A 26,352-nucleotide genomic window follows, 5' to 3' on the forward strand; every position below is an offset into this window, starting at 1 on the left:
TCTGACAAACACAAAATATGAGAGCTGGAAAGGATCTTACAAATCATCTAGTTCAAACCAATCAATTTCATTACAATGAGGGAAAATGAGATTTGCCCAAAATTCATAGAACCAGTCAGTGATAGAACTGGAATTCAAACCTGACCCTTACAAAATGGACCCCAAGATATGAACCAGAATTATTTAGGCAGATTTGTGGTAAAAGATGATGTTATGAGATAATATTTCTAATGTACTTTGCAAGTACTTAAAGATTTGAGAAGAATCTTGAGAGGAAGCAAAATGTCCTATAAGCCCTCAGATGTGAGTAGGAGTCCCAGATATGTATATAAAAAAGCACCTGAAAAACTACATGAGGTTACTTGATTTCACAGAGGAAAAAATCAAGTCCAACCCCAATGTAAACAGATACTAGTGTCACACCAGGAAGGCAATCAATTCATTAAATCATTTTGATGGGGATGAGAAAAGAGAGAAAGAAAGTCTATGAGACTGAGAAGGTAGAAGCTAAGGAAAGACAAGAAAAGGGCTAAGAGATCAGCAATCTCCCTTATGGGATCTTGGTTTAGGGCCTAGATCCTTTCCTTCATTTCCATGAGAAGAGAGGGTAAGGGGATCCTCAGGGGGCACTAGGATAACACCACACTCTTCCTCCTTCTGCCTAGAGAGGGGAAGGGAAGGAGAAGGGCAACACTTGCTCTAGCCCCTCTATTCCTTCTCCTCTCATCCCTTCCCCAGTGCCCTTCTCTTCTATGGTGGCAGGAAGGAAACAGCCCTGAGGACAGTGCCTGCAAATGGAAGGGACGGAGACAACTCGTTGGTGGGGTGGTAAGAAGGGAAAAAGGGGAGAGAGGAAGAGAGAGAGAGAAGGGGAGAAAGTGAAGTGAGAGGAAGTTTCTTCTAACTAAGCCACAGACCTTCAAAACAGTCTCCCTTGGGAAACAGAGTGAATTAATCTAACTCAGATGCCTTTAGGCACTCCTCCCTCACTCAGCAGTATCTACTTTCTCCTCTAGCCCTTAGGATATAGAGTATGAAACCTGGAAGGGAACTTAGAACATAGAACATTGGATATGAAGAGCCTGAAAACATAAAATTATGAACATTAGAACACAAAATGTTAAAGCTGAAAAACTCCTTTGAACAAAAAATAATATTAAAGTTAAACTCTAAAGACCTTCTATTCCAACTTTTTCCTTTTACAGATGAGGAAACTGATGCCTAGAGAGAGGTGACATTCCAGATGATGGAGAAAGAAAGGGGGGAAATTGGGGAATGGGTACAAATGTTTCCATTAGGGAAAATCACCCTCTCCCTGACCCCTGAACTCAACAGACCACTAGAATTCTTGCTTTTCTTCTGACCCTCAGAATTTGCAGTCCCTTTCCCGACTTCCCAACTTCATCCAAGGGTTGGACATCCCCACCCTCAGGTTCCCAGTAAGGGAATGCCCCCAAGGAGCCCTACCTGTAGCAGGGGTCCCTGGAGCAGGAGACACAGTTTGCAACAATAGCAAGAGACTTAGTAAGAGATGTGACCCTGGGGAGGAAAGAGGTGAGAAAAGTCAGGATGGGGAGAAGAGGACAAAGGGGAAACGGAAAGAAAAGGAGATGAAACTTCAAAAGGGAAGGTAGGGAAAGGAAAAGAAGATAATGGAAGGAGTGGAGGGAGGTGAGGGGACTTGGAAGGGAGGGGCGGGAATAAGAGGAAAGGTGGAGAGAGAAATCGGGGAGAAGGGGAAGGAAAGCAGAGAGGGAGAAGTGTACGGAGAAAGGGAGGGCGCAGAAGAGCGGTGGGGAGACAGCGGAGCCCCGGCTGGGAGCAGTGGGCCGTCCTGACCGAACTCACAGCTCATGGTGGGCAACGGGGGATATAAAGAGAGTCGAGACGCTGGCGGGCAGCCGGCCTGGTCCGCTCAGTACCAGGAGCCCAGCTCAGTGCGGGCTCCACCCCCCTGTCACCCCGACTGCCCGCCTCGGCTCCTCCCAGGCGTTTGCTCCTAGCACTCCCACTCTCCTGCCAGCTCCACCCCTCGGACAAGCAGCGGGAGGTGGAATGGGGCCCAGAGGGGCCCCGAACTAGACAGGGAATTTGTGGAGCCTTTCCGGGACCTTTAGAATTTGCAGTTCCACAAAAAGTGGAAGGGAACGGCAAATGCAAACTCCCGCTCAGAGCTCTCTATAGCATCCCTCACTAAAGGTTGCTTGAATCCTTCCAGCAATGGATATTTTACTGTTGGGAAAAGCAAGAAGCTCCTTTTGTGGTCAATTTCATGATAAATTAATTCTTTTAAAGTTCTTTTTATTGAGCTGAACTCTGCCTCTCCCATCTTCTTCCCTTCTCCCACACCCAAATGGTATGGTGGTTCTGGAATCTTTCCATTGCCTGCATTGCGTAAACTATTGTTCCTCAAACAGGATCATGGAATTGTAAGATTTAGAGCTGGAAAGGACCTTAGAGATCATGTAAACCAACATGACCCACTTTCTAGAGAAGGAAGGAAAGGACCAAGAAGGGAAGTGACTTGCCCAAAGTCTAGCAACAAGTAAGTTAGGATGAAACTCAGGTCCTCTGACTCCAAACTGACAAAACAGGCATGTCTGCTTCTCATTTTTCTCCCTAACCCATTCTCCTGTTTCAGTTCCTTCAGTTGCAAGTCAGAAAATAGTGAAAAGGAACAGAATTTAAAGTAAATTTAAAAAGAACTTAACTTTGAATCCCAGCTCAGGCTATCAGTATGAACTTGGGTAAGTCACCCTTTATGAACTTCTGCTTCATCATTTGGAGAATGACTGGGATCTCTTCCTGCTCTAAATTCTATAATAATAAAGGTAAAGGAACAATCGATATCTCATAGTTGCAGACTCTGTCTAGGATTCCTTTAAAGCCAATATGTTTAAAGATCTCTTTGCCTTCCAAAACTAGTCAATAATTCTCAGAAAAGCATGAGCCATCTAGACTTCTGTCCCCACCCAGGCAACTCCCAAGCTTCTCCCTTAAAAGCCAGTGACTTCAGGGCTTAGCACAGATTTCAGAGGTGAGACAGGAGAAGAAGGAAGAATGGGAGACCACAAGGCTCACCTTCTGGAGAAAATAGTGACAGGCTTTCCCTCCCATTCAACCAAGAGTAAAGTTCTTCCCTCAGAGATACTCCATAGGCAAAGGTAAGGGGGTTGTCACTTCAGACTTTATGAGGAGGAGCTTAGTTCTTGGCTGAGGGATTTAGTATGTTCTCCTATGGAAAGAAGACTTTGAACATCCTATAGCATGCTTCCCCTTCCTTGTTTCTCATAAGAAGCTGGTGCTACCACAGAAGCTTTAAAGAATGGTACAGGATAAACTTGCTACTTCCTAGTGCCTAAAGGTTTAACTCCTCCTCCCAAAAGTAACATGGCCTAGTCTAAAAAGAACAGATTTACCAGAGGGATGGGAATTCAGGAAGCCTGGAGGGATTTGTATGAACTGATGCTGAGCGAGATGAGCAGAACCAGAAAACCTTTGTACAACCTAACAGCAACATTGATCATCAGCCTTGATGGACTCACTCATCCCATCAGCGCAACAATCAGGGACATTTTGGGGCTGTCTACAATGGAGAATACGATCTGTATCCAGAGAAACAACTGTGGAGTTTGAACAAAGACCAAGGACTATTACCTTTAACTTAGGAAAAAACTGATCTTGCTATCTCTTTTACTTATGTTTCTTCCTTAAAGGTATGATTTCTCTTTCATTACATTCAATTTGGATCATTGTGTACCAAGGAAACAATGTAAAGACTGGCAAATTGCCTTCTGCGGGGGAGGGGAGTGAGATTAAGGGAAAAATTGTAAAATTCAAAATAAATAAAATATTTAAAAAAATAAAAAATAAAGAGAACAGGTTTACAGATCTTGAGACCTGGATTCTTCTAGTTCAGATTTTGCTAGTAATGTCATGTGTCTATTCTCTAGTGTCATGTTCCATTCTCTAGACCTGTTTCCATGTGTCCATTCTCTTGTATCATGTGTCCATTCTCTAGACCTGTTTCCTCATTAGGCAAGTGAGGAAGTTGGATTGGTTGATCACTAAGGTACTTTCTACTTCTATCAGAATAATATAACCACTACCAAGAACATTCTCATCATGCAGTGTTTTATACTCCAACCATTATCTTCATTTTCCTCCCCACTTCCAAAATTGGAATTTGCCCCATGTCCTCTGGTCTCATCTTGGCCAGAACAAACAGGCTTTTATTGCATTTCCAGCCATCTCCATGCTGTGCTGGGGTCTCTGTGTCCCACTCCCTCCTTCTCCCTCCCCTTTAGATTTTGATCTCTTCAAGAGAAGGAATGGTCTCACTTGCCTGTATTGGTAAACCCAGCACCATTAAGAATTGCTTCACCTATAGGTGTTTGGAGATCTCTTCCAATTCTGACACTTAATGACTTTAATTCTCTCTCTCTCTCTCTCTCTCTCTCTCTCTCTCTGCAAGGCAGTAGAGTTAAGTGACTTGTCTAAGGTCACACAGCTAGGTAATTATTAAGTGTCTGAGGTTGGATTTGAAATCAGGTGCTCCTGACTTCAGGGCCAGTGCTCTATCCACTGTGCCACCTAGCTTCCCAGATTCTCTTTTAATATTAACTTTTTATGTTCCACAAACTAATATTCTCTTCCCTAAGATCCTTTTCAACTTGGATATTCTTTAATATTTGAGAGGCACTGTGACATAATCTGAAGAGTTTGGGATCTAAAGTCAGGAGAGCAACATTCAGATATTTACTCTGTGTCATCATAGACCATCAATCACTTACTCTCAGTGGCTCTATTTCTTCATCTGTAAAATGGGGATAATGTTCACACTACCTACCTCATAAGGTTGTTATGAAGAAAGGGCTTTGCAAACTTTAAAGTGTTATATTAAAGTGAGTTGTTATTAATCCAGAAGATTTCAAATTCTAGGCTATATAAATATGATTAATTATTATTATATTCTAAGTTCTCTTCCAGCAGATTTCATATTCTATGGTATATAAATGGGAACTATTAGCATATTCCAAGATTCCTTCAAAAAGTTTATTTTGTGTTCTAAAACTTTTCCACCTCTAATGATCTATTATAAATCATTAGATCTCAAAGAATTTCAGAATATTGTTAGACTCCTCAATGAGGTTGACCTAATTAGTACCAGGAGGAAAACTTGAGATGAGTGCAATACTCCCAGTTTATGAAATGAACTTGAATAGATGAATGTACAAAGGAAAAAAGATCAGTTGAGAAACACAAAGAAAAACATGGTCAAGAAGGAAAAATAACACCAAGGACTGACAAAGTACTCCTGAAAAACAGATAAATTTTTACTCAGAAAACAAGCAGGATCTTCAGTAGGACATAGGAAATGGAGGAGTTATTATTAATTCCTACAGTTAAGCCTCTGCTTCTGAAAGTCGAAAGAGCAGGAAGAACAATTGTTGTTTTTCTTAAAGTTTAGAAACACAAATTTAAACAATTCTTAGGTCTCACCTCCTCAGCAAATTGGCAAAGATGAGAAAAGATGGAAATAGGCAATGTTGGAGAGGTTGTATAAGCACACTAATGCATTGTTGATGGAGCTATGAATTAGTCCAACCATTTTGAAAAGCATTTTAGAAATAAATACATGTACTAATGCAGAGTGAAATAAAGCAAAGCTAAGAAAACAATATACACAATCACCAAAACAATGTAAAGGGAAAGGACAATAAATAAAAATGAATATTACCAAATTAAAAAGAACAAGCATGACTCTAAATAAGGGTGAGAGAGAGAGAGAGACTAGACTGATTTTGTTGATGTATTGATCAGTTTTGCTAATTATATTTGCTCATCTTCCCTTTTATTCTTTTAAAAATATTCTTGCTAATATGAAATGACTCTTTGGGAGGAAAAGTGGGAGGGATGCATGAGAAAATGTAGTCTACTTAAAAGCAAATTTTATCAATAAAAATTTATTTTTTAAAAATCTGCTAACCATTGCTCTGGTCTCTTACAGTACTTAGTCTAAGACTCTATCTATAAAACAACAAGCAAGTCTCAGTTTTATCCTCTGCAAAAAAAAATGAAAATAAAAATAATTCTACCTAATTCACAGGATTGTTGTAAATTTAGTAAATTTCAAAATACTATATTTGCATCTGAATTATGGTTACTCTTCTTTTTTCTAATCCCTAATTCTCTTGGAATCTCTAATTCTCATCTGGAAACCTTATAAAGGCATGGTAGTTTTTTGGTCCCCCAATATGCTAATACAACTCCAGTTAGCTAATTCCAAGACTTAATCTTTGAACCTTCACTTTGCATTGATCTCACTTCCCCCCCATATCATTTTCCTATGTGAGTTATTAGTTTATTTGTTCTTCTCTCTCAATGGACTATAAACTAACTTAGAGTTGGACCTAAGTCATAATTATTTGGTAACCCTGATGCCCTACCATGCTTTGTACATAATATGCAATTTTTAAAAATGTTTCTGTAATTAAATTCATATCTATCTCCAGTTGATAAGCTCCATAAAATTAGGGATACATGGCTTAACTCTGGGTCTCCTTCTGCCTAGAAATAGTCCTACATTGAGCAAACCCACAAATCAATGTATCATAGAATCTCAGAGTTGAAAGAGACTTAAAAGCTCACAGGAAAAGAATGGCTCATTTTTCTGTAGCAATTTAAGTTTCTGTTACATTCTCAACAGCCTCTGTCAACTGGGTAGTGCCATGATAATCATACCATTTTACATATGAGGAAAGTGTGAATCATAAAAATGAAGTAACCTGACCAAGCTCAACAGCTAATAATTGTGGGAACAAGGATTTGAAAGTGGTAGCCTCTTAACTCCTGGTAATACACATTTTCCCCAATAACATATTGCTTCTCAAAGACTTCATGGAATTTTGGTGTTAATTCTATTTTTTCTTTTTCAATTTACAAATTATTAATCAAATATAAAGTATATTAATTTTAATAAAGTAATTACAAAATCATCAAGAATGTCTTAAAGTGGGAAAAATCAATAGATGCAGAGATTCAAGGTTCAAATCCAAGTTCTTCCATTTACAACTGTGTGACTTTGAGTAAGTCACTTTATCTATTTCCCCAGCTACAAAGATGGGGAGGGGGGGCTCAGTGACCTCTAATGTCTCTTCCACTTCTAAATCTATTAATATTTTTGAAATAATATTTACAAAGAAAAAATAATAAATACAAAGCAGTTATCTATCAAAGTAGCTTGGAAGGGAGGCCACTAGTAGGGGAAGTGAAGAAAAAGGAAAGTTTGAGTATTGACTTTCAAGACAAAAAGAGAGGAAATTCTTTGAGCAGAGGTGGGCACCTGGGATAGTCAGTGCAAAAGCACAGAAATGGGAGGTGGTCTGCTGTTAGAGGAACAAAGAGAAGGCCATGTTGATGAGATCCTCAGTGGGGGAGGAAGAATGTCCTCTGAGGCCAGAAAGATTAATCAGGGATAAGTGGTGAAAGTTTTAAAAGTTAAACAAAGGAGTTTATATTTTATCCTAGAGACACTAGGGGCCAATGGAGTTGACTGAGTGATACTGTCAGATCTGAGTTGCTTAAAGAAAATCATGTGGGCTGCAGTGTTTAGGATAGACTGGAATGGAGAAAAACTTGAGGAAGAGAGAAACTGCCATAATCCAGGCAAAAGGTGATGAGAATCTGAACCAAGGTGGTGGCTATGTGAGTAGAGGAAAGGAGTCAGAATCAAGAGATCAGATGGGTAAAAAAAATCAGGATTTAGGAAGAGAGAAAAAGGACAGCCAGTCCCCCCAAAGGAAAGCCAGAGACGGTGGTGATGATGATGTTTGTCCTTCATTATCAAAGACCATGACATCAGGGAGGTAATGCCATGACAAGCATATGAATTGGATTTGAGTGAGGAGGTGCTGTGCTCCATCCCCAGCCTCACTTTCTCCTCCAGAGTCATCTGAGTCTAGTGGCCAGATATGAAGCAGAATAACTGGAGATGACTCCAGACTTGAGGCTTAAGGATTAAGTGACTCACCCAAGGTCACCCAGCTAGTAAGTGTCAGGTATTGAGACCAGATTGAAACTCCTGTCCTCCTGACTTCAAGGCCAGTGTTCTATTGTCTGCACTACCTAGCTGTCCCTAAGTGAGAGATGATAATGAAGGAGGAAAAGAAGAAAGAAGAGGAAGAAGATTAAACCCTCTAGAAGAGAGAAAAGAGCCCTGCGTTTGGAGTCAGAGGGCCTGAGTTTGAGTTTTGACTTTTCCAATTAGTAGCTCTGTATCTTTGTCCAAGTTATTATATTGAATTTCTCTGGAGCTTGAGTGTCCTCATTTTCAAAAATGACTAGGTAATTTTTCATATCCTTTTCAACTCAAATCTATGATCCCTACCCTTGGGGAATACAGAGTTCAGCCAGAGACAAAAGATACAATAAAAAAAATTCTAAAGTCATTATCTACAAGTAGCCAATAAACACATCTAATCAAGTATGTAAACAGTGCTAGTTTATTGAGCTCTTCTCAACACAAAACTCCTCTGCATCCTATGCCCTGAGTTCAGGTTTTGACTGTAATTTATTTGCTGCAAATCACTCAGCTCGCCAGGCTTCAGATTCTTCATTTGTAAAATCAGTGGCTTTGACTAGTTTATCTTTAAGATCCTTGACATCTCTAACACTGCATGATTATAGTGTCAATCTATCAAGTTTTGCAAATTTAAAGTACCTTCCAGGAAAGGATTTCCTAGTGGTTTGGCACAGGGCCAGACACTGGAGGGAAGGGTAAGAGCTCTGTCTGAATTCTGTTAGGACATACAGTCCTTGGTTGGCTTGGTTTCCAGGCCATGTAGAATAGCCCAGAGCCTTCTAGGTAGAGAAATGAAAGTTATTGTTGTTTCCTCTTGAGCCTTCTTCCCCCATAGCTATCTCTTTTCTAAACTTTTTTAAATTCATTCTCCCAAAGCCTTGAGTCCAAATACATGTTCAGGATTCTTTGTCTCGATTACCAAAAATTCTAAAAAGGCAGAGTAACTGTGCCATGCCACCAAAATTTTAATTATGCCTTATGAGGTTGTGAAATAACATTTAAATTTGGTTTGCTTTCAACCCATATTCAATGCATTGATATAAAGAAATCTGAGCTAAAGGTAATAGTATTTCATTTCTTCAAATTACTATTTTCTCTTACAAATAATAGAATCACAAGACTAAGAGTTGGAAGGGATCTTTGAAATAAACTATTCCAGGGGAAGCTAGGTAGTATAGTGGATAGAGCACCAGTCCTGGAGTTAGGAGAACCTGAGATTAAATCTGGTCTTAGACATTTAATAATTAACTAGCTGTGTGACCTTGGGCAAGTCACTTAACCCCTTTGCCAGGCAAAAACAAACATAATAAACTATTCCAGTCTTCATTAATTTTCTCATGTTTTAGATTAGGAAACAAGTTCAGAGAAACTTTATGACTTAACCAAGCTAAGTTGAACCTCGTTTCGGAACCCCTGACTTCTAATTCTCAGGTCAGTTTTCTTGCCACAACTTCATGAGAAACATGATTGACCAATGTGAGCCTGGGTTTGCAATGAGCTCCAGCTAGGGTGATCAGGTGGGAGAATCTGTCAATCAGTCACAGTGTGTGACTATGACAGGGGATGAAGACACAGGGACAAAAATGAAAAAGGCCCAAACTGTAATGAAATATCTTTGTTTAAACTCCAGGATAGATTAGTTATGGCAAAGAAAAGAGGGTCAGGAAGCAGAAGCTGATAATGACTTATTTTCATAGATTCAGGAGAAACAGGAAAGGTATTTATTTCATGGTGTAGTGAAAAGATCAGTGTTATTTGATTCCAGATCTGCAAATTGTAACTTCTGTGACTTTGGCCAGACCAGTTAATCTCCTTGCCCCTCTGTTTCCTCTTGTGTAAATGAGTGTTAGACAGTTCAACAGGTCTCAAAGTATAGTCTGAAAACTTTTGAGGGTCAGTAAATCAAAAAACATTTATCAAATATCTTCTGTGTTGCCAACGAAAAGAAAGCAAAAGACAGTCCCTACTCTCCAGGAACTGCATAATTATGTACATAGAAAATATATACAGGATAAATTGTAGTTATTCAATGGAAGAAAGATGCTAACTTTAAGGGGGGCTGGGAAAGACTTCCTAGATGAGAGGAAACTTTAGCCAAAACTGGAAGGAAGTCTAGTAAACCAGGAGGTGGATTTCCAAGAGTTTAAGGGGATTTGCAAGGTCAACATTATCTTCATGATAATGATAAAATATTTTCATTTCTAATTCAGTTAATATCAATAGTAATCCCAATCATATCAATAACCCACATAAAAAAACTCCCTGGGTCCTTAGAAACTGAAACATTGGAGAGCCACTGAATAAGATGATCCTGCTAAGGAGAAGGGATACCAAAGACCCTCTGAACCTTAGGAGTCAAGCAAGGCTTGGAAACCAGCAAGTCAGGAAGATGGATGATACCTCGAGTTGAACTTTTTAGATAGAACTGGGAGAAAATAGTGAAAGGAAAACTGCCTGGGATCCATTCCAAGAAACTGGAATCCTCAGGAAACTGACATATTAGCAAAGCCTAAGGCCTATTGCCTAATCTTTTATAACATCCTCCAACATTCAAGTTCTTTTGAGTCATCCTTTTCTATTTTGCCAGGTCATAGTTTCCATTTTTACAATTTTCTCTTGACATTTTTCTCCCACCCCCTTTATTTTCAGTTAAAAGTAACCTTTCCCTCTAAATATTTTGTCTAATATGTCTAACTTCTCTTCATCTCTCTCATATTTTTCCTTAACCATATTTATTTGTCCCTGAGTTCATCCCTCTTGTTAATATGTATTCTTGAGGGTAGGAACTATGAGGGTTTTTTTCCATTTTTACCTCCTTAGTACCAAGGGCAATACTTTGAATATAGCAAATCCTTTTTAATTTTTTTTTTAAACTTTGCTGTTTCATTTTGGCTGTGGTCAAATTATTTCCTGTTTAGTAAATTTATTCTTGATCCTGCTGACCACTAAAATAGAACTACAGCTTCATATTTTCCTAATTGCTTTTGGATTTGTGTTTTATTTCATTTTTTTAATTTTTATTCTGAAGTTAAGCACCAAAAAAGAGCATTTTCATATACACATATACATCAAAAAAGGATCCCTTTTGAAACTTCAAGTCTCCATTTCATTCTACTTGTCCTTTTTTCTTTAAAAAAAAAATACAGCAAATTATACATGTAGATCTCAAAACTGCCTTGGGTGTCTATGTTTCTTTCTAAACTTCCTTAAGTTGATATCAATGAATTAAAAAAAAGTTTCAATGGCACTCTCTTTTTGGAATAACTACTGTTAATCTCCCTAACCTCTTCCCTTTCCTCCTCCCCACAATAAAAAAAAAAAAAAGAAAATGAAAAAGAAAACACTCTCTTATACCAAATTAACAAGACTCAAGCAAAAATAGTACAGTGGCCATGGCCCAAACTATGTCTCTCTGAACCTTCTGTTCATCACCTGCTTCCCTTTCAGAAAGTTTGTTTCATCATAGGTCTCTAGAGACATGGTTACTCACTTAACTTCACTCTTAACTCTAAAAGTGGATTTTCTCTATAATGGATTGCTGTCTTTATATAAACTGTTCTCTTGGTTGTGCTCACTTGACTCTACATCAGTTCATAATACACAGGATTCTCTGAAATCATCTACTTCATCATTTCTCCCAGCACATTAATATTCCTTTATATCCACTTATCACAATTTGTTTGACCATTCCCTGGTTGTCTAAAAGGATATGTAAAATACTTGCTTAAATTATGCCCTTCCCCCACCCCAACTTTCTAAACTTCATTTTAGGATCAGATTGTTTTGCTTGAGACTATGATTAGCTTGCTTGTATTTTCCTACTTCTTACCCCTTCCAATCCCTACTCTTTCCCTAGATGAGCATTATGTTTTCTATACCAAATTGTTTTTTGTGTGTGATCAAGTCTTTTATCTGTTTCAGAGTAAGTTAATTCTGAGGCATGTAGGAGCCACTACTCAAGAGTCAATGACTAATATTATAAACCAAGGTTTGATTTTGGTCATCTAGAATTAAATGGATATCAATGGATATCAATAATGTAGATTAAACTTAAAAATTTTATGCAGCACATTTTTAGTTGCTAAACATTTATTAGCACAACCCTGTATTCATATGATGCCACTCTTCCCATTACTTCCTCCAAGGTTGCATATTCTTCTTCTCATACAACTCAATTATATCATCATATAGTTCTTCCTAATTGCTCAAGCAAATTTAGCTTGCTAGGTTTTTCTGAATTTTTGTGTTTGCAATTCAAAGTTGTTATTCAGCAAAAGTTTTTTCATCTAGAGAGTCCTCTATCTCATTAAAGATTAACTATATTTCCCTCTAGGGTTATACTCAATTTTGCAGGGTAGGTAAATCTATATCTTTTGTCTTTTAAAATATTCTTCTAGAATCTCTTCTGGTTTATAGTAAAAACTTCCAGGTAATTCTAATTGTAGTTCCTTGGTACTTAAATTCCTTCTTTGAGAGTTCTTTAGTATTTTCTTTTGGTATGAGAGTTTGAGATTTTTGGTTAGGAGATTCCTGGGACTTTTCCTTTTAAGGTTCTTTTCAGTGACCAGTGGGCTGTTCCAACTTCATTTTGCCCTCTGATTCTAAAAAAAAAAATCTAGGAAATTTTATTGTTATGATATTTTATTTTTTCCAGATTGCATGTAAAGACAATTTTTAACATTTATTTTTACAGAATTTTTGAGTTCCAAATTTTTCACCCTCTATCCTTCCCCTCCCCTCTTCCTCAAATGGTAATTTGATATAGATCCAATTATGTAAAATATATTTTCATATTAGTCATGTTGTAAAAGAAGAAATACACCAAAAGAAGAAAACCATCAAAACATAAGGAAAGTGAAAATAGTATGATTCAATCTTCATTTAGAATCTATCAGTTCTTTCTCTACATCATGAGTGTTTTGGAATTATCTTGAATTGCTGAGAGGAGCTAAGTCCATCATAGTTGTTCATCATACAATATTGCTGTTCCGGTGTAGAAGGCACTCCTAACTCTGCTCATTTCATTTTTGCATCAGTTTATATAAGCACTTCCGGGTATTTCTGAAATCTGCCTGCTTATCACTTCTAATAGAACAATAGTATTCCAATACATTTATAGATCACAGCTTTTCCAGTCATTTCCAATTGATGGACATCCCCTCAATTTCTGATTTAATTTACATTTCTTTAATCAAGTTTTTTAGAACATTTCTTCATATTACTATAGATAGCTTTGATTTTTTTCATCTGAAAACTGTTTATTCATGTTCTTTGACAATTTATCAATTGGGGAATGTAATCTAGGAAATTTCATTCACAACATTTTATTTCTCAACTGGCTGTACCTACTTGGAACTTCCCCGACTGGCTTCTCTGCAATGTCCTCAAGTCAAGTACCTTTTCCACCTCTATATCCCCCCACTTTAGGAGATTCTTCCTTGAAAGCAAGGGCTGGCCTTTTTTAAATATTTGTATCCCCAGTACTTAGTAGGTACATAATAAATGTTTATTAACTGACTGTCCAGAAATATAGGATCTAGGCTTTTTTTCCCTAATAATGGTCTTCAAGGACTTCAATGATTCTTAAATTGTCTTTCTCCTACCTGTTTTTAAGTCAATTGTTTTTGGCATCTTAAATTTTTCCCCTTTTTTTCAATCTTTTTATTTTGTTTTATTTATTACTGTCTCACAGAGTCACTGAGTTTTGTTTGGTTTGCTCTAGTTTTCAAGGAGTCCATGCTTGCATAAAGTTTCCACTGTGTCTTCTAAGCTACTTAATCTTTCACATTATTTTATTTTTATCTCTGGTTTCATTTTTTTCTAGATATTGATAGTTTTTGTTTCTTTCTTCATGTGTTTTGAGTCTCTGCTTAAAGCACTAGCAAAACTACTCATTCCTCTTTTTTTAGAAATCTTTAGATTTACAATAATTTTTGATGCTAGTTTGTATTTTCTTTGGTTTACTCTTACCCTCAGCTTTATTTCCTGAATTTGGCCTTAGTTCTAGAGCCAAACTCTGGTCCCTGCTGTGCTTTTGCACGAGGTGATCAACCTTGTTTTGTTTCTCCTACAGTTCAAGTAAGAAATCTTCAATGAGCTTCAGAGATTAGGACTTCTTAAGCTTTTTGGATACCACAAGGGCCTTTGGCAATCTGATGAAGTCAATGGACTTCTCAGAGTAATGCACAATTTTAAATGCACAAAATAAAATAAATAGGACAAGCAAGAAAACCAAAGGTTAGTGAAAATGAAGATATGATTTATTCTAAATTCTCAGATCCCATGAAATCTAGCCACATGGGACCCATAAACCCCAAGTTAAGAAACTCTGGGAGGCAGGAGTAGACCCAAGGAAATCAAAGGGTATAGCAGAGGGCCTATATGAACAGGAATGCTAGAAGCATGGTATCTTAAGGATGGATTTCTCATTAAGAAACTCTAAATTACCACCCAGAGTAGCAAGATGCTCCCACATCGAGAGGCATACAAAAAGTGGCTGACTAGGGCAACATCTCCAATGACACTTACTTCTGGAAATATGGTCTTTGGAAGAATATGTTAATTACTCATTGAATGGAATGAAGGGATTGCCAACCTTATTTAACTACTTTAGATTTTCTCCCTCTTCCCCTTCTTTTCCCTTTCCCTCTCTTTCTCCCCCCAATCCCTCTTCTACCTCCTCCTCTCCCTCCAATAGCAGTAGTGAATTGCATTTATCAAGTTAAAGGGATCTTAATAGAATTTCTATTACTCTCAGAAGTGTATCCTCAGAGATAAGATACCTTCTAATTAGTCAAGTCAGGCCTACAAACATTCCAAAATGGACCCTAGAATACGAGGACTCAAAAAGTCTAACTTTATCCTTTTGGGGGAATACCTTCATACCTTTTGTACAGTTTCAGTGGCTCCCAGTCACATCTTCCTGTTCTTATCTGCCACATTCTTCCACTTGCTAATCCCATGACAGTGGTTTCAATTCCTGTCTGCTACCTCAGAATCTCTTCCTTCCTGATTTCCTTCTTGTTTATTTCATACACCCTGAAGAGTAACTCTTTATCATCTCTAACAAGTCAGAGTACATGGAGAGTCCTTAAATATCTTGGATTTTTCCTTTATGAGTGAGAGATCAGTTTACACTTAGTGCACACTTGGTTAGTGAATGCCTCAGGAGGAAAAAATGTCTAATACCTGCATATCCCTAATCAAGTTCCCCTTGGCTCCCCTGAGTATTGGCATAGAAGGGTGAGGGTCAGGTTTCTCAAGTAGGATCCTAGCACTTTGTGCCTTCTCTTGAAAACTCCAATGACAAACTTATTAATTCCCAGTGTGGGGACCCCTGGGAGCAGGAGTAGAAGCAGAAGCAGGTAATGACAAAGACCAAGGGTTACAAAACACCTAAATCTCCAATTTAGACAGTCTAGATTATGAGGTTCTTAGATCCCTAACTTCTCACTATAAAATAAATGAATTTTCAGTTCATTTAAGACTGGCTTTGGGTATGGGACCATAACTACTAGAGAAAACATGATGCCTCTATGGCAGCAAGAAGACAAGGAGGGAGCATCCAGTCAGTTCCACTCTAAGTGTTCTCCCACTGGGTGGTAGAGTATAGAGTGCTCTGACCTTGGTTCTGATCCTCTCAGGGTCAAGACCTCCCTCTATAACCTCACAGTAACTCAACCTGGAAGGAGAGGTAATATAATCAGAAAGAGCACTGGAATTGTAATTAGGAGAACTGGGTTCAAATCATGATTCTGATACCCAACTGTTTTATGACCATAACAAAGTCACATAACCTGTCTGATAATTTATCTCCTCATCTACAAAATGAGGACATTACTGTGTATAACCCCTACCTCACATAGTTGTGATGAAAGTGTTTTGTAAACTTCAACATGCCTTGAAAATATATAAGTATCTTCCTGATATCTATCCTAAATCTTGCTATAATGATAACACAAAAGAATAGATAGCTAATGGTGGGATTTCAGGCAGTTTGGAGGGGGAAATTGGAAATTGAGGAAGTTGCCAAATATCAGATTTTCTAATTTATCCAGTCAGCAGATATTCCATGGGCCCCAAGGGAAAGGCTCAGATAAGCCTGGACCTGTAGCTCCCAGTCAGTTGGCCCTGGGAAGAAGGAGGGGTTGAGGGCCCATTGTTCCTGAATTTAAGAAAGCAAAGGGTGGGGAGACCTCATTGTTCTGGGAAAATAACTCACCAACCAGAGAGTTGAACAGAAATAGATGTGGGATTCCTTTGAGTTTAGAAACTGGGCATGGGAGGACTGAGGACATCTCCCCTCACAAGGCTTTCCTTCCCTCTAGTCCCCCAATCCCTCACCCTCCCACACACTTCCAAAGTGTGACTTTAGGAAAGGCTTTTTAGCATTTGTTATGTTCTCCTTCTCTGCATCATTACTATCACACAATTTACTCACCCCCTCCCCATAAGCTCAGTCCCCTGGGCTGTATGGCAAGACCCAGGATGCCCCACCCTGGAGATGATGCCACATGCCTCACCCTCCCAGAAACTAGGTCTGTCAGGGCTCCAACTAGAACTCCTCCTTCACCTCCAACTTCTACTCCACCCATTAGAACTAGGCTAATATTCAGGGGGGCAAGGGAGGACATGAACTAATTGATGAAATACTTCCTAATCCTTCTCACATCTTTATTCTAACAAACTGTTTCTATCCATGGAAGAGTCCTTTCCCAAGATTCCATGATGTCCAAATGAGTCACTACTACATTGTTCTTACCAAAATTTATATTAAATTATATATGTTATTAAAATGTATATATTCTATACATATTTATATACACCCATAGAATGTAAGCACCTTGAGGGCAAAAACTATTTCTTTGTGGTCTTTTTATTTCCAGCACCAAGGACAGTGCCTAGGCCACAACTCACTGTGTCTGAATCAGATAAATATTTAACAAAATAAAAATAAAATATAATAAAGATAATGTTAATTTGTGGTTTTCTAAGTAAACATGTGACTTTCAGGAATCTGTTTCTATTTAAGTTTGACATGAGATTTGATTGAATGGATGACCTAAGCTTGTTCCCTTCTGTTGTGATGAAAGAGGCTTCTTTGGAAGGATTCTAGCTCCTAAGTCTAAAGAGCTAGAATTTTAGTGTTAGGACCTAGAAGGAACTATTAGAGATTACTGAGTCCACCCCCTTCATTTTACAGATAAGAAAACTAAGACCCAGGGATATTAAGGGATTTGGCCAAGGATAGACAGGTAGTAAATAGTAAATAGAGCCAAGATTTAATCCATATCCACTGACAACAAGACTGCTCCTTCGAGTTCTGGTTGACACCCCTATTCAACCCATTTCCTACAGCTTAAAGGAACAGGGAATGAGTTCTTCTCCAGGCCTTCTTCAGAACTTTGAGAAGTCCTAAAATAGAAAGCAGAAGCACATGGCTGTGGCCTGGGTGGTCGACTACAAGCTGGAGAACAGGGTGGTGGATGGTGAAAATTAGTATCCAGTTGTTTTTACCTCAAAACTCTTCTAAATCAAACTACTCTCAACTCCCTTGGAAATCCCAGGACCTCAGACTCCTTTTCCTTGCCTGGTTCTGACAATAACTATATTCCCCAGATTGCAGAATCTTAGAATAATAAGTGACCTTTTAGATTTGATTCTTAAATGCAAACCCCAATCTCTCCTCTACTTTGCAGAGAGGAAGTCTGAAGTCCAGAAAAGGGAAGGGACTATGAAAGGAAGGTTCAGAAAGGCACTTGCTTAGGATTAGTTGACAAACTGGTGGCACAGGTGGAACTAATAAGAGTCCAAGTCCCAGACTGTAAGTAGGATGGAATAATGGAAACATCCCTCAATTCACTCAAAAGCCCTGGCCCCAGATCTCAGCTTAGCTATTTAGTTACCTTTATGACCTAGAGCACATCTCTCTCTCTCTCTCTCTCTCTCTCTCTCTCTCTCTCTCTCTCTCTCTCTCTATCTATCTATCTATCTATCTATCTCTATCTCAACTTCCTTTAAAATCCCTTCCAAGTCTAATAATTTATGTTTGATATAATGTAAAAAGAATAAGATTTAGAGTCAGAAATGTGGATTGAAATCTTGCCTTCCTACTAGGCTGCCTATGTTACCTAAAGCAGGCTTTATTTTTATGTTTTTGTCTTTTTAGATAAGGTAATGGGGGCAGGGGTGGGGGTGGACAGGATTATCTCTAGGGTTCTTAACTTGGAGTATTTGAATATATTTCTTTAAAAAAATTATAATTACATTTAAATAGAACTACTTTCCATTTGCAATTCTATGTATTTTATTTTATCCAAATATAGGCTTTCAAGGAAGAAGGTGCTCATGGGTTTTATCAGACTGCAAAGAAGGCATTCATGACACACACAAAAATTAAGAACCCCTGCTCAAATGTCTCTTTAAACTTTAAAAAATCTACAAGATCCTGTGATCCAGTAATTCCTAATTCAGGGGTATTCTTTCCCCTTCATCAGAGGAGGTTTGAATACATTGTGAGTTCAGGTACTTGCTCTTTCATAGGAGAAATGACCCTTATCACCATCTGTACCCAGGTCTGAACAACAAGGGACACAGATGCCTATTACCCAGGAGACAGGGTCTACTTGTTCCCTATCCCAGAACATACCCTTTTCCTAATGAGGGAAACCAGGGTCAGAACCTTTTATTTGAGTAAACAGTTAAAATGTTCCTAAAATCCTCCAGCCTATTTCTGAGTGACTTCTGGGTCCTTATCTTGTACCCCATCTCCTTCTTTCTAGGAGAAACCCTGGGTCAGTCTCCACCCTTTCCCCTCCCTTCCTTTTTCCTCTCTCTCTCACTCTGACCTCAGCTTGATTTTCCTTCCCCTTTCCCCAGCCAGCCTTCCTCCAACCCAAAGCCCCCCTCCTTCCCTGGGCAGTGCAAGAGAGGACATAGGAAGGGCAGAATGAAAAAAACACTGAACTTGGAATATGAAGACTTAGGTTCCGACTCTACTATTCACTAGTTGCAAGATCTTGGGTAAATACTTTTCTTTCTCCAGTCTGTTTCTATATCTGTAAAATGAAGTAGATGGTTTCTAAGGTGACTTTCAGTTCTAACACACCATAATCTAAGACAATTTCAGCTTTAACATTCTGTCTGGTTGAGACCTCACTGATTTTATTAATAATAATTATTATTATTATAACAATTAATTAGGACTTATATAGTGCATTAAGGATTGCAAAGTATTGTGGGGCGGCTAGGTGGCATAGTGGATAAAGCACTGGTCTTGGAGTCAGGAGTACCTGGGTTCAAATCTGGTCTCAGACACTTAATAATTACCTAGCTGTGTGGCCTTGGGCAAGCCACTTAATCCCATTTGCCTTGCAAAAAAAAAAAAAAGGATTGCAAAGTATTTTACAAATATATCTCATGTTATCTGCATGACAACTCTGAGGATAGGTGCTAATTAATACTCATTTTACAGTTGAGGAAATTGAATAAAGAGAGGTTAAATGACTTGCCCAGGGTCCATAATAAGTGTCTGAGATTGGATTTGAACTCAGACTTTCCTAATTCCAAATTCAATGCTGTACTTACTGCCACCTAACTGTCTCTCTGCAAGGGGCCACAGGCCTCTTGAGAGATGAGAGATTAAGACTGGGCAGAAGGAGTTGGGCATTAAAAGTGCCCATAAGACTTGTTTGTCCTTCATTCTTAAAGAAGATCATGAAAAATATTTTTTAAATAAAATTTTAAAAAAAGACCATGAATTAGGAAGGTGATGCCATGATAAGCGACTGAATTGGATTTGAGTTAGGGATTGCTGTGCTAAATCATCAGACTCACTTTCTCCTCTGAAGCCATCTGGGTCCAGTGACCAGTTATGAATCAGGACAACAGTTAATGAAACTAAGTAAGCCCCAGGTCAAAGGTGCCTCCCTTTCATGTTTCCATAGCACCTTTATGTTCAAAACACTGGAGAAGATGTCATAATATTGTGAGATATCATCTTGATTTTATAGTCTTATTAATCCAGTCACATAGTTTAAATGCATTTAGACTTGTCCCAGCTTGAACTTGGTTCTTCTGTTTAACTAATTTTTTTTTAACATGAACTGCATCGACACAGTAAACTCCAAAAACTTGAGGTGCTGGCAGCAAATGACCTTTGAGAAAAATAAGATTTTGAAAGTTACCATTAATGAATCCAAATCCAGATTTGATTTGGTTTGTTTGTCCTGAAACTAAATCAAAATGTGGTCTCATTTAAAGTGTGATTTACAAGGGAGAAAAACCTTTTTTCGCCAAGGACCAATTTGATATTTATAACATTATTAAAGGGCTATATTTACTCAAACATTTAATTAAAATTAATTTTAATTTTAAATCTAGTCACTAAAAGCTGAAGTTAAAAAGTTGCTAGATTTATTGACTTTCAAGACCCATCTTAGGCCATGTTGGATCAAATTGGACCTATTCTATTAGGGTAATTGTGATAAATCAAAAACATAATGCAAAATATATTTACTATTTGGCATTAGGGCATATTCCTGGATCAGGAAAACCTGAGTTGAAATCTGGTCTCAGAAATGTATTAGCTAAATGACCTTAATCAAGTTACTTCACCTTTGTTTGCCCAAGTTTCTTAATCTGTAAAGGGAATAATAATAGCTGGTTTGTTGTGAGGATCAAATGACAGAATCATTGTAAAGTATTGAATACAGTACCTGCACATTCTAAGTTCTATATAAATGTTAGTAAAAGAACTCTCTATTGGTCTTGAATGCAATCACCATAGAATGCCAAATCAATCAAATGAATGATTTTCTGTGCAAAATAATTTGGAAATTCATTCAACTAAATTGATGTCATCTCACTGGGAATTAGTTTGTTTCACAATTTAAGTACATGATATGTGTATCTTCCCATTGTGTTTCTTTAAGAAAAAAAGTCCTATTGTGAAATTTGGGAATCCATTGTATCAGAAATGCTATTAGAAAAGTAATTTTTTTCTTTATCTGAATGATGGTAGATATACATTTAACTACTAAAGTATGTGGACAAATATTTAATTGCATATACACTTGCTCAAAAAATAGATAATAATGATAATAATAACCTACTGAATGGGGATGGGGAAGTAGAAAAGTTGTCCTTATCTGGGAAGTTTTCAGACTTTCAGAGTCATAAGATTTTATCAGTCCTGATAGAATTATGATAAAATTCTAAAGTGCTGAAGTTTGAGAAACTAACACCACTCTCAGGCAAAGAGATCTAAGGTCATTTGACCATACCCTATCAAAATTATGAAATTATTGTTGTTCATTCATATCTGATTCTTTGTGATACTGTTTGGGGGTGTCTTGGCAAAAAATACTGAAGTGGTTTGCCATTTCCTTCTGTAGTTGAGGAAACTAAGGTAGATAAGATTAACTGACTTGTCCATTGTTAACCAACAAGTAACTGTCTGCGGCCAGATTTGAACTCAGAAAGACAAGCCTTCCTGAATGCAGGCCTAATACTCTAGCCACTTTGCCACCTTTGAAATTATATCTTTGAGTCAACTTAGTAACAATAGACCTTAGAATGGAAGATTTCAGTTTTGTCTTAGAAGTTAATAGGCAATATAGATTGAACACTTACAGTTGCCAGAAATTTTCTGGGGCTTTTGATATCATGTTTAAAATTCCAAAATGTGGTTACTTTGGGTGCCTTTATAGTAGGATAGACCCTCCCCCTCTCCACCACACACATTTGGATCAATGGCCTCCATTAGGATGGCATCAAGTATATTGTCAAACAGTTGGTGGTTCAGTGGATAAGAGCACCAGCTCTGGAGTCAGGAAGAGCCAAGTTCAAATCCAGCCTCAGAAACTTGACACTTACTAGCTCTGTGACCTTGGGAAAGTCACTTGACCCCCACTGCCTCCCATCCAGGGATATCTCCAGTCATCCTGATTCCTATCTGGCCACTGGACCCAAATGGCTCTGGAAGAAGTGAGGTTAGTGACAGCACCCCCTCACTCAAATCCAATTCATGTGCTTGTCATGGCATCACCTCCCTGATTTCATGGTCTTCTTTGGGAATGAAGGACAAACATCATCAACATCACATACTCTCAGCAAGCTCAAGTCTCTATATCAGAGCAGTTGGAAGTTCTTGTAGAAATGATTCCCAATGTTTTGTCTCAGCTTAGACTTAGTCCCGATGCACATCCCTCAAATAGGCACAAGGTGGCAGCACGCAGCCACCTAATCAGGGAATCCAACAGCTCCTGATGAAAGGGTCAGTCCCGTACACAGGGACTCATTGTGTAGTTTCCAATACTTCTTCCCTCAAGGGCCCACCAGCTTCCCATAGGTGCCCCTGTGGCTCTGAGGAGATCATGGCTTTGCCCCAGATTCAAGAAAAGGGAAACCTGGATAAGTGAAAGCCAGCAAACACTTTCAGAACCTTAGTGCCAGAGAGGCACTCAAAGGTCCACCTTGTACCCTGTACAACATTCCCAACTAGCTTCCACTTGAAGAATCCCTAAGAAGGGTAATTTACTCCCAGAAGCAAAACCTTCCCCATTTTAATAATCATTTTAGATAATGATAATTGTTAGGAAGAATTTCATCTCATCAATGTGGATATATCCCCATCAACTATTCAGACTACACCAACCATCCATGCCTATGGGATCATTGTCCATGTATATTACATTTAGAGTCAGGAAGATCATTAAAGTTGTAAGGGACCTAAGAGGCCAAGTTCAACCCTCTCAACTTATGGATGATCTGTAGAGGATAAGTCCCACAGGTCATACAGCTAGTAAGTGAAAGAGCCAAGAATCAGGTCCTGACTCCAAAGCTATTATCTTTTCTGCTCTTCATTTGGGAACTTGAAGTAAGGTTTATGAAATTTTAGATTCACAAGTGGAAAGGACCTTTGTGGTTGTTGTTGTTCAATCATTGTTCAGTAATGTCTGACTCTTAATGACCACATCTGGGATTTTCTTGGCAGAGATACAGGAATAGTTTGCCATTTCCTTTTCCAGCTCATTTTACAACTGAGGAAACTGAGGCTAACAGGGTTAAAGTGACTTGTCCAAGCTCACCCAGATATTGAGTGTCTGAAGCCATATTTGAATTTCAGAAGATTTTATCATATCAATGCACAGAAAGAAACCAAAACCCTGATATCCCTGGCTCCTAGGAGCACCTTGGTGTTCTCAGGACCAAGACCCTTTTTGAATCATTAGATTTGCATATGTGCCTGTGTACATGTTGGGATGGGGAGTGGGGGAGAAACTAGATTCTCTAAGGGGAGACTTGGGGTTGGGTACATTGGAGAGATCATGGCATGATACAAGCATAAGGCCTGGGTATTAGGATTCTAGGAGTCAAATGAGCTAGAATGAGAAGGGACCATGTTGGGGAGGATCATGGCTGGATCATGAGATATGAATTGGAACTGGGGGCTAAAGGAATCATGGGAGCTATGTAAAGGTGTGCAGGAGGGGGATGGTGGGAGTGGTGGAAGCCCTGCCTTTCTCTCATTAGTATGGCTTTGTCCAGGACAAAGACAAAAAAACCAAACTTTGGGCACCTGAATCCCCGAGTCAAAATCGCTCAATTACTCTGGATTCAAGCAAAACATCCTCTCTTTGAGTACTTCCATAGCCCGCCCCAATGCATCCTGATTGCCCATAATTGAGGCCATTACAGTCCCTTCTTCCCAGTACAAAGGGGCTGCCGAAGCTGCTGCTGTTACTGATGCTGCTGCTGCCGCCACCACTGGCCAGCCGTCTCCCTCCCCTCCCACCATTCAACTCAGCTCTCCCAGCTGCTCAGCTCCAATTGGAAAGAGAAAGGGTCCTGAGATCAGGAAGGGACTGGAAGGTCCAAGTCAGAGGCACTTGTGGTCAGAATAAAGGCATGCGTGATATAGAACATGAGAATTCAGAATTGCCTAAATGGAAGGAATGTTAAACTATGGGACCAGTAGAGTTGAGTAGAAACTGGAGTCTGTGGTACCCATGCCCAGCCTGCTCTAAAGGGACCTTGGGTGTGGAGCAGGAGAAGCAGGGGATGATGCTCAGTCCTCAGGACCTCACTTGTGGCTCACCTTCTTCTGTTCCCCTGACCATCCCAGGATTGGGGGCTGGGGCTGGAGGCATGAATGAGAAAGGTTGACAGACAGCATTTGAAAAGGCAACCGATCCAAAATGAAAAGGCCAGGCTGGACAGGAAGTCTGGCAACTTGTAACCCTATCCCCAGGAAAGGGGAATTCAGGAAGGAGCTTTTCAGCAATCATATTCATCAGACTCAGCCTCCTGGCTCTGGGGCAGGCCAAGTTTAGCTTGGGAGGCAAGGAGGTAGAGACCTCCTGCCCAATCCACCTAGAGCAGAGAGGGAGGGAGGGAGTGTTGGTGGTAGTGGTGATGGTGGTAGTGGTGGTAGAGAGATGGATAGAGGGCTAGAGGTTTTGCTTCCAGAAATAAATGGTTCCAGGCTCCTTGGGTGGATTCCATAGGTCACAGAAGCATCTGATGTCAATTACTACCCTAGTATAGGGTTCCATGGCTTAGGGTGGGGGAAGGAGAATATAGGGGAACAGTTCCTAATATACACACCAAGGCTGAGCCCTGGAGGACCCTGGATAAGCTCCCCAAATTTCACATGAAGTTGCTCTGTTATTGCCTGGTGAAAAAGGGAGAGATTTGGAGGAGCAAGAAATTTTCCAAGTGTTTTCAGGAGGTCCCAACCCAATTTGCTCTCTGACCTATTAATTCCTCTGGGTTTTAGTCTTCCCAATTATAAAATAAGGGGTCCCTTCCAAATTCTAGTATTCATTGCATATTCTATCATCTAATAATTTTGTAGTCTCAGGATCCTCAGGTTCAAACTGTAAGTTCAAACATTTTATTATCTAAGGTAGGGTCCTTTACAAATATCCTTTTAAAATTTCTTGATGCTCAAATAGTCGATATTCTGCCATTCTGTGTTCTAAAAGACCCTTTCAGCTCAAATATTGAATATTTAGCATTCTATTTTCTTATAGTCTTTTCTGCTCTGACATTCTAGAATTCTAAGTCATTTGACTTCAGTATTAACTGGGGAGATTCAGTCTCATCCTTTTTCCTTCCCCCAAGATGAGTTGAAAATACAAAACCACTTTGCAATCCTGGATGGAATGGTGCTATGGAAACCACAGGGGTTGCTGTTTGCTTAGTCCCTATTTCTCTTGCTAATTACATATTAATGTCCTCAGACTGTACAGACCAAGCCGAATACATTATTGTCTCCTCTGCACTGCTGAGATGTTTAACTAAATCTTTCTGATGCAATAGGTGTCCCTATCAGTGCCAATACATTGTGTATTAATATTTAATACTGTTATTTATTAATGATGGCCTCAGTACTTCAGACTACCAGGAGAAAACAGTACAAATTAGTAGAAAGTTTGAACCATAGCAAAGTCATTTTAGTCCTTCAAATATCTTCAATTTCATCCATGAAAGTGTTCTTTTCATGGGTGTAAACTGCAAGCCCCCTGGGAAGAAGGAGGAGGAGGAGGAAGAAGAAGAAGAAGAAGAAGAAGAAGGAGAAGGAGAAAGAGGAGGAGGAAAAAGCAGGAGGAGGAAGAGGAAGAAAAGAAAAAAGAAGAATTTACATGTAATTTTAAAATTTGTAAAGTTCTTTGCATATTTGATTTTCATAACAACCCCGTGAAGTAGATGTTATTGTTCTCATTTTACAGAAGAGAAAACTAAGGCAAGCAGGGAGTAATTTGCCCAGAAAAAAATATAGTTTAAGTGTCTGAGGCAAAATATCAACTCAGGTCTTACTGACTCCAAACCCTTCACTAAGCTACTAAACTGTTGAGATAATTTCATGAATTATTAAGGCTGAAAAAAATCTACCACTGTCTAGTCTGTTTAGACTTTATTTATCTACATTGAACCTTGGGCAAAAGACACCCATCCATAACCCATACTCAAAGCTTCCTCCAATTTATAGAAAAACCAGCCAAAATTTAGTCTCTAGTGATAGAACTATGAAGAGCTGGGGTCATCTTCACACTATGGGACATCAGAGGAGGATTTTATTAATAGTGTTATTCTTAATAGTCATTCAGATTTACACATAAAGATATCTTTCAAATTATACAAAATACTTTTCTCACAACAGCCCTATGAGATAGGTAACACCAGGATTATTCTTCATTTTATAAATGAAGTCAAAGAGAGGGTCATGGAATAACCAAGTATTAGAAGTAAAATGTGAACCCATC

The 26,352-nt window shown here is 38.8% G+C and overlaps 1 protein-coding gene across 2 annotated transcripts in view; it reads right to left on the bottom strand.

Moving 5' to 3' along the window:
• The window catches only part of PTGS1 (prostaglandin-endoperoxide synthase 1), a 59,406-nt gene extending 39,446 nt beyond the window's left edge, over window positions 1-19,960 (bottom strand). The window contains exons 1-2 of one of the 2 annotated variants that reach the window (XM_074211641.1): window positions 1,849-1,960; window positions 1,468-1,539 (exon numbers count right to left, since the gene is read on the bottom strand). In XM_074211641.1, coding sequence (XP_074067742.1) covers window positions 1,468-1,539; window positions 1,849-1,855 — 79 coding nt within the window. In that variant the 5' untranslated portion in view covers window positions 1,856-1,960. Of the gene's footprint in view, window positions 1-1,467; window positions 1,540-1,848; window positions 1,961-19,918 lie in introns of those variants that run through there. The other variant, XM_074211642.1, reaches the window with a different exon arrangement.
• Between the last annotated feature and the right edge of the window lie 6,392 nt (window positions 19,961-26,352).

This window comes from Macrotis lagotis, chromosome 1, assembly GCF_037893015.1.
Source record: "Macrotis lagotis isolate mMagLag1 chromosome 1, bilby.v1.9.chrom.fasta, whole genome shotgun sequence".
NCBI lineage: Eukaryota > Metazoa > Chordata > Mammalia > Peramelemorphia > Peramelidae > Macrotis > Macrotis lagotis.